At 47.8% G+C, this 12,739-nt stretch overlaps 1 protein-coding gene across 6 annotated transcripts in view; it reads left to right on the top strand.

Annotated features, from left to right (window-relative positions):
• The window catches only part of ARHGEF10 (Rho guanine nucleotide exchange factor 10), a 145,386-nt gene that overhangs the window by 66,270 nt on the left and 66,377 nt on the right, over positions 1-12,739 (top strand). For 5 of the 6 annotated variants that reach the window (XM_050800194.1, XM_050800197.1, XM_050800192.1 and 2 more), the window contains 4 exons: positions 6,609-6,686; positions 7,443-7,622; positions 9,374-9,490; positions 11,320-11,412. In XM_050800194.1, the coding sequence (XP_050656151.1) occupies positions 6,609-6,686; positions 7,443-7,622; positions 9,374-9,490; positions 11,320-11,412 (468 nt within the window). The remainder of the gene's footprint in view (positions 1-6,608; positions 6,687-7,442; positions 7,623-9,373; positions 9,491-11,319; positions 11,413-12,739) is intronic. The other variant, XM_050800195.1, reaches the window with a different exon arrangement.

Below are 12,739 nucleotides of genomic sequence, written 5' to 3'. Positions count from 1 at the left end.
TGAGTATTGTGAGGAGACACTGAGTGGGGTGAGATGAGGAGACACTGAGTTGGCTGAGGGTTGTGACAAGACACCGAGTGGGGTGAGGGGTCTGTGACAAGACACCGAGTGGGGTGAGGGGTCTGTGACGAGACACTGAGTGAGGTGTGAGGGGTCTACGAGGAGTCACAGAGTGCGGTGAGAGTTGTGAGGAAACACGGAGTGGGGTGTGGGTCGTGAGGAGACAGTCATTGGGGTAAGGGTTGTGAGGAGACACTGAGTGGGGTGAGGGGTCTATGATGAGACTCTGTGAGTGGGGTGAGGGTTGGGAGGAGAAAGTGAGTGGGGTGAGGGTTGTGAGGAGACACTGAGTGGGGAGAGGTTTGTTAGGAGACACTGAGTGGAGTGAGGGTTGTGTGAGATACTGAGTGGGATGAAGGTTTTTGAGGAGACTTTGAGTGGAGTGAGAGTTGTGAGGAGACACTGAGTGGGGTGAGGGGTCTGTGAGAAGACACTGAGTGGAATGTGAGGGGTCTGTGAGGAGACACTGAGTGGAATGTGAGGGGTCTGTGAGGAGACACTGAGTGGGGTGAGGGTTGTGAGGAGACACTGAGTAGGGTGAGAGTTGTGAGGAGACACTGAATGGGGTGAGGGTTGTGAGGAGACACTGAATGGGGTTAGGGTTGTGAGGAGACACTGAGTAGGGTGAGAGTTGTGAGGAGACACTGAGTGGGGTGAGGGTTGTGAGGAGACACTGAGTGGGGTGAGAGTTGTGAGAAGACACTGAGTGATGTGAGGCATCTGTGAGCAGACACTGAGTAGGGTGAGGGGTCTGTGAGGAGACACTGAGTAGGGTGAGGGTTGTGAGGAGACACTAGGTGGGGTGAGGGTTGTGAGGAGACACTAGGTGCAGTGAGGGTTGTGAGGAGACACTGAGTCGGGTGAGGGTTGTGAGGAGACAGTGAGTGGGGTAAGGGTTTTGAGGAGACACTGAATGATGGTGAAGGTTGTGAGGAGACACTGAGTGGAGTTAGGGTTGTGAGGAGACACTGAGTGGTGTGTGAGAGGTCTGTTAGGAGTCACTGAGTGGGGTGAGGGTTTGTGAGGAGACAGTGAGGGGGTTGTGGATTGTGAGGAGACACTGAGTCAGCTGAGGGTTGTGCGGAGATACTGACTGGGGTGAGTGTTAGACATTGAGTGAGGAGGGCTGTGAGGAGACACTGAATGGGGGGAAGGGTATTGAGGAGACACTGAGTGGGGTAAGGAGTCTGTGTGGAGATGCTGAGTAGGGTGAGGGTTCTGTGAGGGGACACTGAATGGGGTAAGGGGTCTGTAAGGAGACACTGAGTGGGGTGTGAGGTCTGTGAGCTGTCACCGAGTGTGGTGAGAGTTGTGAGGAGACACTGAGTGGGGTGAGGGTTGTGAGGAGACACTGAGTGAAGTGTGAGGAGTCTGTGAGAAGAAACTGAGTGGGGTATGAGGGGTCTGAGGAGACGCTGAGTGGGGTAAGGGTTGTGAGGAGACACTGAGTCGGGGTGAAGGTTCTGAGGAGATACTGAGTGGGGTGTGTGTTGTGAGGAGACACTGAGTGGGATGTGAGGGATCTGTGAGGAGACACTGAGTGAAATGTGAGTTGTGAGGAGACACTGAGTGGGGTGTGAGAGGTCTGTGAGGAATCACTGAGTGGGGTAAGGGTTTCTGAGGAGACATGGAGTGGGGTGAGTGTTTGTGAGGAGACATGAGTGGAGTGAGGAATCTGTGAGGAAACAGTGTGGTGTGAGGGGTCTGTGAGGAGACACTGAGTGGTGTGAGTGTTGTGAGGAGACAGTGAGTGTGGTGTGAGGGTTGGGAGGAGACATTGGGTGGGAGGAGGGTTTGTGAGAAGACACTAGGTGGGGTGAGGGTTTGTGAGGAAACACTGAGTGGTGTGAAGGTTGTGAGGAGACAGTTAGGGGTAAGGGTTGTGAGAAGACACTGAGTGGGGTTGAAGGTTCTGAGGAGACACTGAGTGGGGTGAGGTTTGTGAGGAGACTGAATTGGGTGTGCATTGTGAGGAGACACTGAGTCGGGTGAGGGTTGTGAGGAGATACTGAGTGGGATGAGAGTTGTGAGGAGACACCGAATCTGGTGAGGGCTGTGAGGAGACACTGAGTGGGGTGACGGGTATTGAGGCGACACTGAGTGGGGTAAGGATTCTCTGTGGAGACACTGAGTGGGGTGAGGGTTCTGTGAGGAGACACTGAATGGGGTGAGGGTTCTGTGAGGAGACACTGAGTTGGGTGGGGGTATGAGGAGACACTGATTGGGGTGTGAAGGGTCTGTGAGGTGTCACCAAGTGCGGTGAGATTTGTGAAGAAACACGGAGTGTGGTGAGGGTCCTGAGGAAACACTGAGTTGGGTGAGGGTTTGTGAGGAGACACTGAGTGAGGTGAAGGTTATGAGGAGACACACAGGTGTGAGAGGTCTGTGAGGAGAAAGTGAGTGGGGTATGAGGGGTCTGTGAGGAGACACTGAATGGGGTGAGGGTTGTGAGGAGACACTGAGTGAGGTGAAGGTTATGAGGAGACACACAGGTGTGAGAGGTCTGTGAGAAGAAAGTGAGTGGGGTATGAGGGGTCTGTGAGGAGACACTGAATGGGGTGAGGGTTGTGAGGAGACACTGAGTGGGGTGAGGGTTTTAAGGAGACACTGGGGTGTGAGGGATATGTGAGGAGACACTGAGTGAGGTGAGGGTTGTGAGGAGACACTGAGTGGGGTGTGAGAGGTCTGTGAGGTGTCACTGAGTGGGGTGAGGGTTTGTGAGGAGACACTGAGTGGGGTGAGGGTTGTGAGGAGACACTGAATCGGGTGAGGGTTGTGAGGAGACACTGAATGTGGAGGGCTGTGAGGAGACACTGAGTGGGGTGAGGGTTTGTGAGGAGACACTGAATGTGGTGAGGGTTGTGAGGAGACAGTGGGGTGAGGGGTACTGAGGAGACAGTGGGGTAAGGAGTCTGTGTGGAGAAGACAATGAGTGGGGTGAGAGATCTGTGAGGAGACACTGAGTGAGGTGAGGGTTGTGTGGAGACACTGAGTGTGGTAAGAGGGGTCTGTGAGGAGACACTGAGTGGGGTAAGGATCTGTGAGGAGACATTGAGTAGGGTGAGGGTCATGAGGAAACACTGAGTGAGGTGAGGGCTTTTGAGGAGACAATGATTGTGGTGTGAGGGGTGTGTGAGGAGACACTGAGTGGGGTAAGAGGGGTCTGTGAGGAGACACTGAATGGGGTAAGGATCTGTGAGGAGACACTGAGTAGGGTGAGGGTCATGAGGAAACACTGATTGGGGTGAGGGCTTTTGAGAAGACAATGATTGCGGTGTGAGGGGTGTGTGAGGAGACACAGAATGGGGTGAGGGTTTTTGTTAAAACACCGAGTGAGGGTTTGCGAGGAGGCACTGAGTGAGGTATGGATTGTGAGGAGACACTGAGTGGGGTGAGGGTTATAAGGAGACACTGAGTTGGGTGAGAGTTGTGAGGAGACACTGAGTGGTGTGAAGGGTCTGAGGAGACATTGAGTGGGGTGAGGGTTGTGAGAAGACACTGAGTGGGGTGAGGGGTGTGAGGAGACACTGTGTGGGGTGAGGAGTGTGAGGAGACACTATGTGGAGTGATAGTTGTGAGGAGACACTGAGTTGGGTGTGAGGGGTCTGTGAGGAGACACTGAGTTGGGTGAGAGTTGTGAGTAGACAGTGAGTGGGGTGAGCGTTTGTTAGGAGACAGTGGGGTATGAGGGGTCTGTGAGGAGACAGTGATGGGGGCATGGGGTCTGTGGGATGTCACTGGGTAGGAATCGAGGTTCTTTGAGGAAAGAGTGAGTAGTGATTAGTAGAGGTGTGGTGCAGATATTAGAGGAAAGATGGTTTGACCTTTTTGTGTATGGCACTTTTCCAAGTGCCTGTCTGTTGGGCACTGATTTTGGCGGATTTGGTCAGCGAATTGGTGGTGACTGTTCATTGTTTTATGGTTTCTGTAAAGGGTTTAAGCTTCCCAAATTAGTCTCACAGACCTGGATGAAATCCTGTTTTTTGATCTGATTATCTCGGTTACTTTTGTCTAGTAGTTCGTTTTTGAAGTTCAGTTTTCCTTTTCTTTGAAGGGTGGATTTTAATGTCTATTTCCATCTTGCTCATCACACCATAATGTTTCAGTGAAGTCCTGTATAGGAAGGTCTCTGTGTGGTGTTAGCACAGCACTGTCAGTTTCAATTAGATGACCGCTGGGATAGGATTAAAAACTTAGCAGTATTTAGGATTTCTGTATTTTTTCATGCAGCTTATCTTTATTGTAGCCACGATTCACATTGATTTTATTTTCCTCCTGCCAAATGTGTTGTCCCTGGGAGTTTTCTCTTGAAAGGTTAAATGGGGGGTATTGATGCTCTTTAATTCTTGTTCTTCTCTAGAATTGAATTAAGGGAAACATAACTCTAAAATGCTGTATGTTAAACATTCTTTGTATGTCTAATTTGGGGGTGGAAAAAGGAAAATGTTCTTTTTGAAATAAAGAAGGGTCGGTCTTTACTTGGAAAGCACCCTTGATGCTGGAGGACAGAGGATCCTGTCCTGTCCCCATTCACGCTGGGGATATGAGGAAGGGCAGGCTGGGCCAGGCCCAGGCCCCATCCACGGCTCTCCAGGCTCAGACCCAGGAGCCACTCTGATTGACCTCCAGCCCTGGCTTCGTCCAGTTGCCCCGTGACCTTCATGTCAGGGACCCTCCCTGTGGGGGCTGCCCTCAGGATGGATTTCTCCTCTATGACTTTAGGTTAGGCTTCTCAGGAAGAGAGTGACACTCTTCTTGAGCACTGGAGGCTCCCCGTCCCACCCCTTAGCGGGCATACAATTCGATGTGTCACACTGAACTGCCGAAAAGACTGACATCACATGCAGTAGCCATGAAACCCAGGAGATCGGTGTTGTTTTTGTATTTTAGTATTATACCATTCCAGATTTTTTGACCTGATACTACATTAGTATCATCTCAGGACTTTTAAATATATATATATACACACACACACACCCCCATAAATAATATATATACATAATATATGTACACATATAAATAATATGTAGTATATAACATATTATTTATAATATATATTATATGTATATATACACAAATACATTTTTATGTTTGACCCCGGGGCCTTGGGATAGTGTCTGGGAATCTGAATTTCAGAACAAAGACTGGCCTGGGTTTGATGATGGGAGGGGTTGCTTGTCCTTTTGAGTTCTAAGCTGTCATTTGAAAGGGAAGCTGTCATTTGAAAGGGAAGCTCTAATGTTTCCTCTGAATCAGTCAGCAGCAGCAGCTGCAGCTTCCCAGCTTCTAGCCGTGTGTGTGTGTGTGTGTGTGTGTGTGTGTGTGTGTGTGTGTGTAATCCTAGCCACATCTGTATTTTTTAATACATCAGTTTCTTCTTTGGGTGTTTTAGAAGGGTTTATTTTTGTTTTTTGCGAACGGAATAATCCTTTCTCTAAAAAGAGTAATCTCTTCCTTGTCAATCAGGTTTTGTAAATCTTGGTTGCCCTGCTATCTTTTTAACCAGAGAAATTTCCTTTGTGAAAAATGCTCTTTGCCCACTAGGTGGCAATGCAGTCCCTTCAAATAGCGTAATCCAGGGCTGCAGGTAGCCTGGTACTACACTGGTGTGTCGGTGTGTGTGCATGTGTGTGGTGTGTTTCTGTGCGTGCATGTGGGTGTTATCTTGCATGTATGTGGGGTGGTGTGTGCAGGAGTCTGTGTGGTGTGCTGTGCCCCGTGCATGTGTTCATATGCGTGAGTGTGCATGCTGGTTTAGGAGCAACTCCATTGCCCTGTTTTGCTCTGTTTTCCATGAATTGGCAAATTGAAAGTACAATGATCACTAGCTGGACTGTCTTTAGAATGAGGAAAATGCTGGGTGTCCTCATTGGCCTTTCACAGGATCTTACAGCCACAAGTCTGTATTTGTATGTGCTTCAGTGATGAAAAGCAAGACAGAAAATAACGTAAGGTTTTAATTGCAAACATATCAGATTATAGGGATTTTTTTTTTTTTGCACCTCTAAGTGACATGAATAATTTACTGTCCACATTTGTGGCTTCATAGGTAGATCTTTGGATGGTTGAAAGATCTTTGCCAAAAAAAAAAAAAGATTCCTCCACATTCCACAAACTTTGTTTTCTTAGAACTTTGGAATAAGGATTTTAGATAAGTGTTGCTAGTAACATTCATTGATCAAGACTGGAACTATTTTTATCCTTAATCATATGACGTATCATCTACCAGAATGTTGGATACATAAAATACAATCAGTTAGTTTAGTTTATTATCGTTGCATAAGTGGAGGAATTTCTTTTCAGTGCTGTAATTTTTTTTGTCCCTACTGTAGTTATAGTTCATAGTTTGAGGTTTAAAACATTATATAATTGTATTAATGGGGCAAAGTATGTTTTGTACCTGTAATGTTATTTAATTAGGTTACCCTTATGCACTGTTTTCTAAAAATAGAAAAGTTATTTATCAGCAAGCCTCAGCATAGAAGTAAAATGTATCTGTATGTATTATAAAGCAGTTTTCTATCATTGTACTTTCAAATTTCCAACAGGTTGTAAGAAGATATATACTGGGTTCAGTTGTCGACAGTGAAAAGAACTACGTAGATGCTCTTAAGAGGATTTTGGAGGTACTTAAATGTCATGTTACATAATACATACATTTTTATTATCTTTTTTATGTATGTACATTTTGATACATATATGCAAAACATATATGTTTATGAAACATATGCAAATTTGCAAAATTCTCAAAAGGATCTAAGTATTGTGTCTGTATATTGACATCATCACGATTTATTTTGAAATAAATATAATTTATGTAAGTGAATATTTACATTCATTTATCTGAGATTTAAAAATGTCTGGGCCGGGCTCGGTGTCTCACCCCTGTAATCCTAGCCCTTTGGGAGGCTGAGGCAGGCAGGTCGCCTGAGCTCAGGAGTTCGAGACCAGCTTGGGCAACACGGTGAAACCCCATCTCTACTAAAATACAAAATATTACTCAGGTGTGGCAGCATGCGCCTATGGTCCTGAGGCAGAATTGCTTGAACCCAGGAGGCAGAGGTTGCAGTGAGCTGAGATCACACCATTGCACTCTAGCCCGGGTGACAGACTGAGACTGTCTCAAAAAAAAAAGAAAGAAAAATGTCTGAAGCAGCCATGCCCCATGGCACATGCCTATAATCCCAGCTATTCGGGAGGCTGAGGTGAGAGGATGGCTTGAGCCCAGGAGTTTGAGGCTGCAGTGCGCCATGGTCGCACCACTGCACTCCACTCTGGTCGCACCACTGCACTACACTCTGGGCAACAGAACAAGACCCAAGCTCTGAAAGAGAAAAGTCTGAAGAGAAAAGTCTGACCCGTCTTTGCTCATTTTGTCTTAGCAATATGAGAAACCGCTGTCTGAGATGGAGCCAAAGTTTCTGAGCGAGAGGAAGCTGAAGACCGTGTTCTACCGAGTCAAAGAGATCCTGCAGTGCCACTCGCTGTTTCAGATCGCGCTGGCCAGCCGCGTTTCCGAGTGGGACTCCGTGGAAATGATCGGTGATGTCTTCGTGGCTTCGGTAATTAAGCCGGGACACCCAGATGTCCACAGGGCTCTCCATGCACCTGTCCTCTCTTCCCTTCTTAGGCTGATGTTTTGTCCCTGAGCTCCTGCAAGCTGACAAGTGTGCAGTTCTCTCTGAAGGTCAGGCTGAAGCTGCAATGCCCTGGCCATGTGTGTGCACTAGGGAAATGACAAATGGATCTTTACTAGGGAGGCCACGGCAGAAAGGCAGACGCTCCGAACAAAAGCTGTACCTGGGACGATTTAAACATATGTACTTTGTCAAGCCTTAGATACCCCGTTAGATGATTTGCTGGAGCTTTTTGTTGTTGAACAAGGATGCTCTGTGTTTGGTAACGTAAAATTGCCGTTTTTAAGCCCTTATACAGGTTCTGTTCCTGATCTAGGTGTCACTTTGTGGGTGCAGAATTCTCTGTGCCTGTGAAAAATAGAAAACACGTGATGGGAAGACTCCTAGATGTTTTCTCAAACGTTTGCCCTTGGCTGTAGCTTCTGTTGTGTGGATACAGGCTTTCGGCCCTGTGCTGTGACACAGGAATACGATGTTGCAACAGCTTGCATGAACACTTCCTGGCAGGAGAAAGGGTTAGCTGCCTGGAAACCACTGATGGTTTCTGCACTGACAGTTTCGAGTCGTTGTATCCTCACTCCGTGTATGAATCATACTTACTGTATATGGGTTGGATTCTACCTAGATGTAGAGGATTGTGAGTGAAACAGATTGGTTTCTGTAATTATTTAAGACTATGATGCTATCAAAGGGATACAAGCTTGCAAGTTTAAAAAAAAAGTGTTCCTCTTCTTAAATGAATGCTATCATAATAATATGTGAAATGTTTTCCTATATAGTTTATATATGTACTTGATGAGGTCCGTAAATGCTTTGAATAAATATAGAAACAAAATTCTTAAGAGATATTTGCATAATACCATTATGGATCCTAAAAAACAGAGAAATATTGGATATTTGTTTTGTTATTGGATTTTTTTCTGGCTGTTTTATATATTAACTTCAGCCTTATCACTGTTCCTTAAATACCTACCTTCCCAACATATTTTAAAATGCAAACAGATTTTTTTAAGAAATAGAATTTGATGAAAGCATTCCTGTATCAACGCCCGTCACACCAAAGCTCTGCCATCCATCCTAAAGGACCTGGGTTTCTTAGAACAACATGGAATGATTTTTCTGTCTTTGAATATTGATAGCAAGGACAAATGTTTCTGCCTCTTCACAGAACACCTTTGTGCTTTTAGGAAAACGAACACGTGTGAGGCATTGTATCTTACTCCAGAGAAGCAGGATCAGCTCCCGCCCCAGGCCTCATTTCCAGGGTGTGGTTGAGGCCTGTGTCTCAGGATATTGGGCCCACCATGGAACGAGCTGCATGACTTTCTTGCCTGGAGGTTGAACCCACCAAGTGAGACTTGGCAGGAACTTAAAATCACCATCCTTATTTGTCTGTAGTCAGAAACATTCTTAACTGAAACCCAAATTACCATGGTTTTGAACAAGAATGTCAGGAAGTGCTCTTGGGCCAAAAAATAAGATCAAACCAGCAACTTAATTCCTAACAAGCTTGCTTAAAGAAAAAAAAAATCTCACAGTCGTAATAGTCTATCCTATGAAAACATCACAGTGACTGAACGAGTATTTTGAGGGCGAGTTTCAAATCTTCTGTTTCATGTTGGAAAAGGGGTATCTGGACTCTGTGATTTCTCTCTGAATTTCCTCCTGTGTTGCAGTTTTCTAAGTCCATGGTGCTGGATGCATACAGCGAATATGTGAACAATTTCAGCACAGCCGTGGCCGTCCTCAAGAAAACATGTGCCACAAAGCCTGCTTTTCTTGAATTTTTAAAGGTAAACACATTTTTTTTTTCATTTGGGTTTTAACACCATCTGATAATAAGTTACATGTCAAACCTTGGCTGTAAATGCAGTTACTCATTATTAAGATTTCAGTACCAATAGTGCCCTAGGTATTGGATTAATGCTAGAAATGAAGATGAATTTTAGGTCCTAATGTAGCTTTTTGAAAACAATTTTATTTGCACATCCTTAAAAGCATATCAGTGAATAGACAGAAAGAAAGTTAAAATCAGATCCCAAAAAAAGAAGTCAAGATCAGATCCCAAAGTTACCTTTTCCTCCCTGTCCTTCAGTATGGTATTAGGAATCAAAGAAACCAAACATCTCAATTCTAGGCCTCTTTGGGATTGGGGATACGCACCGGCCTGGAGAGTCAGAGCCTGGAACGGGCCCTACCCCTCGGGGACGCGGGCTGTGTTCCCTGCGATGCTGAGGACAGCGCTGACGGCCTTCCTCAGTGGTCTCTGACCTGGCAGTGATGGGGAGCATGTCCCCAGACAGGTGTGGGCGAGCGTTATTTAATCAGCAGGCAGGCAGGGCTTCCCCAGTCAGGGGATGCGTGTCCCAGGCTGTGTTCTGACAGTTTGCTGCACAATGAACCAGGCTGAAACCCCCTTCAAAGACATCCCGGAACTGAGTCTCCTTTGTGGAGCCCCTCATTTGCATGATAAACCCCGGGGACAAACTGTGTTCTTGTTACTTGGACTGTTTCTTGGAAACTGCTGCTACCTGGAGCGAGTGAACACAGGGCAAGCATTCTCACCCACAGCAACGTGTCATTGAAGCTGGAATATTTTCCGTCTGCCTTATCCAGCACGGCGGCTCCCGCTCTTGCTGGAACACAGTCTGTGGCCCTTCGAGGTTTGCTAAGGGATCGGATCGCAGTTCCCACTCTGGACAGTTGTGGGCTCTGTCCTAAGGGATCAGATTGCAGTTCCCATTCTGGAGGGTTGTGGGCTCTGTCCTAAGGGATCGGATCGCAGTTCCCGCTCTGGACAGTTGTGGGCTCTGTCCTAAGGGATCGGATCGCAGTTCCCACTCTGGACAGTTATGGGCTCTGTCCTTTGGCTAGGGCACCATCTCTTTCTCTTGGGGAAAGAAAACATGGACTCACTTGAGAGCGCACTCCCTCTGGGGATTCTGTTGTAGTTTTGATGTCAGCCGTGGCTGTGACTGCGGTGCCCACTCCTCAGCTGGCGGCTGCCTTGTGGCCTTAGGAGATATGCTCTCTCATCCCATTTCATAGCTCCAGGACCTGAGCCCCAAAGAGTCAGGTGCCCTGTGAGCGGAGAGACCGGGGCACAGCCAGGTCTGTGTTGTCTGCCCTCTTCACTGCGCAGCCCCCTCAGCGGAGAGAAATGGAGACTCCCCCCAGGTCAACATTGCCCAGCAGCCTCGGTAGCAAATGGCCCCACTGTGCATCCCTGATGTGCTCAGGGAGAGGGGCCCTCAGCCTCCAGGACGTCCTTCTGCCCATGGCACCAGAAGAGGTCGCCAGCCTTTTCTAGGGACCCACTATGGCCAGAACACAGACACCCAAGGACACCCCCTGGAATCTACCCAGTCCCCTGGCCTGGGGAATTAACCCCGGGAGCTGAGGCCGACACGGGAGGCCTGGCCCCTGCAGCAAAGCGGAAGCCCCTAGAGCAGGTGCAGAAAGCGGCTGGAAGGTATTTGGCCAAGTTTCTTCTTGTAGCTGAAGACAAGGTGCAGGCTTTTGACTTTCCCGGGTGTTCAGTGTTGTGGGGAGGCGGCGGCCCCAGGGGCAGGCAGGGCATGGCAGCCCCACGGGGAGGTGACCCCAGTGCCTTCCCCCACAGCAGGAACAGGAGGCCAGTCCTGACCGAACCACGCTCTATAGCCTGATGATGAAGCCCATCCAGAGGTTCCCACAGTTCATCCTCCTGCTCCAGGTAAGTGCTTCACGGTGGCTTCCTCAGGCTCGTCTCCGGCTCGTCCATGATTCATTTAAAAATGGCATCTGTTCCTCCACTTTGGAGTGGCCGCCCCTTGGGTCTCCCCATCTCCTCTCTAGGCAGTTATAGGAGGTGGGGGGTAGAGGCAGGTGGAGACCTGCGGAGAGTCACCCTACTTCGGGGGCAGCTGTAGGGCCCAGTGCCTGCGAGGCCGGCCTTGGGGGACAGAGGGGATGGGCTGCAGGAGGGGTGTCCATGGGCCCTGGCCCGTCACATGCGCTGTCTCGTGGGGCCCCGGCACTGGGGGGCTGCAGGGCTCGGTTATCAGTGGCCCACAGGTCACAGCTCCTTTCTCCAGTGTGCCTGCGTCTGGTCTAGAATCACATGAAAAATGATTCTTGCCTCTGTGCCCAGAGGGGATGGACAGGCTTGGAAAGCTAAGAATAGATTTAAACAAAACATACCCATCACTGATTCAACAGCAAATCACCGAGGACAGGGAGATGCCGCAATGGGGAAGACACTTTCCACTGGACCCTCATTTTTCTAAACTAAGGGTTCTCAGTTGGATGCCTGTGACCGTGAACAGAAGGCCCGTTCTGAGTGCCGACAGGACATCTCACAGCGGACGGCCTCTCGGTGATGTCTGACGCGATGTGTGGTTGCCGCTCGTTTTCTGACCTTCCCACATACCCTGAAGCCCAGGTGACCCTGTAGGCTGCGGGGCTCAGCGCCCATTTTATTTAAATGAATGCCATGCCTCCAGGGAGGGTATTTCAAAGGAGAGTCCATGCTGGCCTCTGCCTGTGTCGATTTTTCAATGATTACTCAGCTTGCTTTTTCTAATTAAATCAGAGAACTCTGCTTTGCCTGCCTGCTTATTAGAGCTGATTAAGATGAACTGGTGAAATCATTGCCAGAAATGAACTGGCACCTGGCAAATAGTGTCAAGTCCCCTTCCACTGAGGTTTTTATATTTATTTTTGATCAACCAAATCTGTGGCACATTCTTTTTACATAAAAGTAGTCATAAAAGTGTGAAAAAGGATACATACTACAGTATCAACATGGGCTCTTTCCGTGTTTAGGGTGATGGGTCATGTTAATTTTATCCTCTCGCTTATATTTTTAACATTGTACAGTTTGCCTGTACTAGAGCATTAATAACAAAAGCTGGTTTTTTCCCCAAAATCAAAATATTCAAAGTGTGTTTTATTTCTTCAGCTGACAAACATGTCCTGGGTCCTAATACGTGTGACACGCTGTTGGCCTTCTGGCAAGCAGCCACGGACGTGATGAATGAGCTTCCTCGTGAGAGGGAGGC

This window comes from Macaca thibetana, chromosome 8 (genome assembly GCF_024542745.1).
Source record: "Macaca thibetana thibetana isolate TM-01 chromosome 8, ASM2454274v1, whole genome shotgun sequence".
Taxonomy (NCBI): Eukaryota; Metazoa; Chordata; class Mammalia; order Primates; family Cercopithecidae; genus Macaca; species Macaca thibetana.
This window is presented reverse-complemented; position numbering and strand designations above follow the sequence as displayed.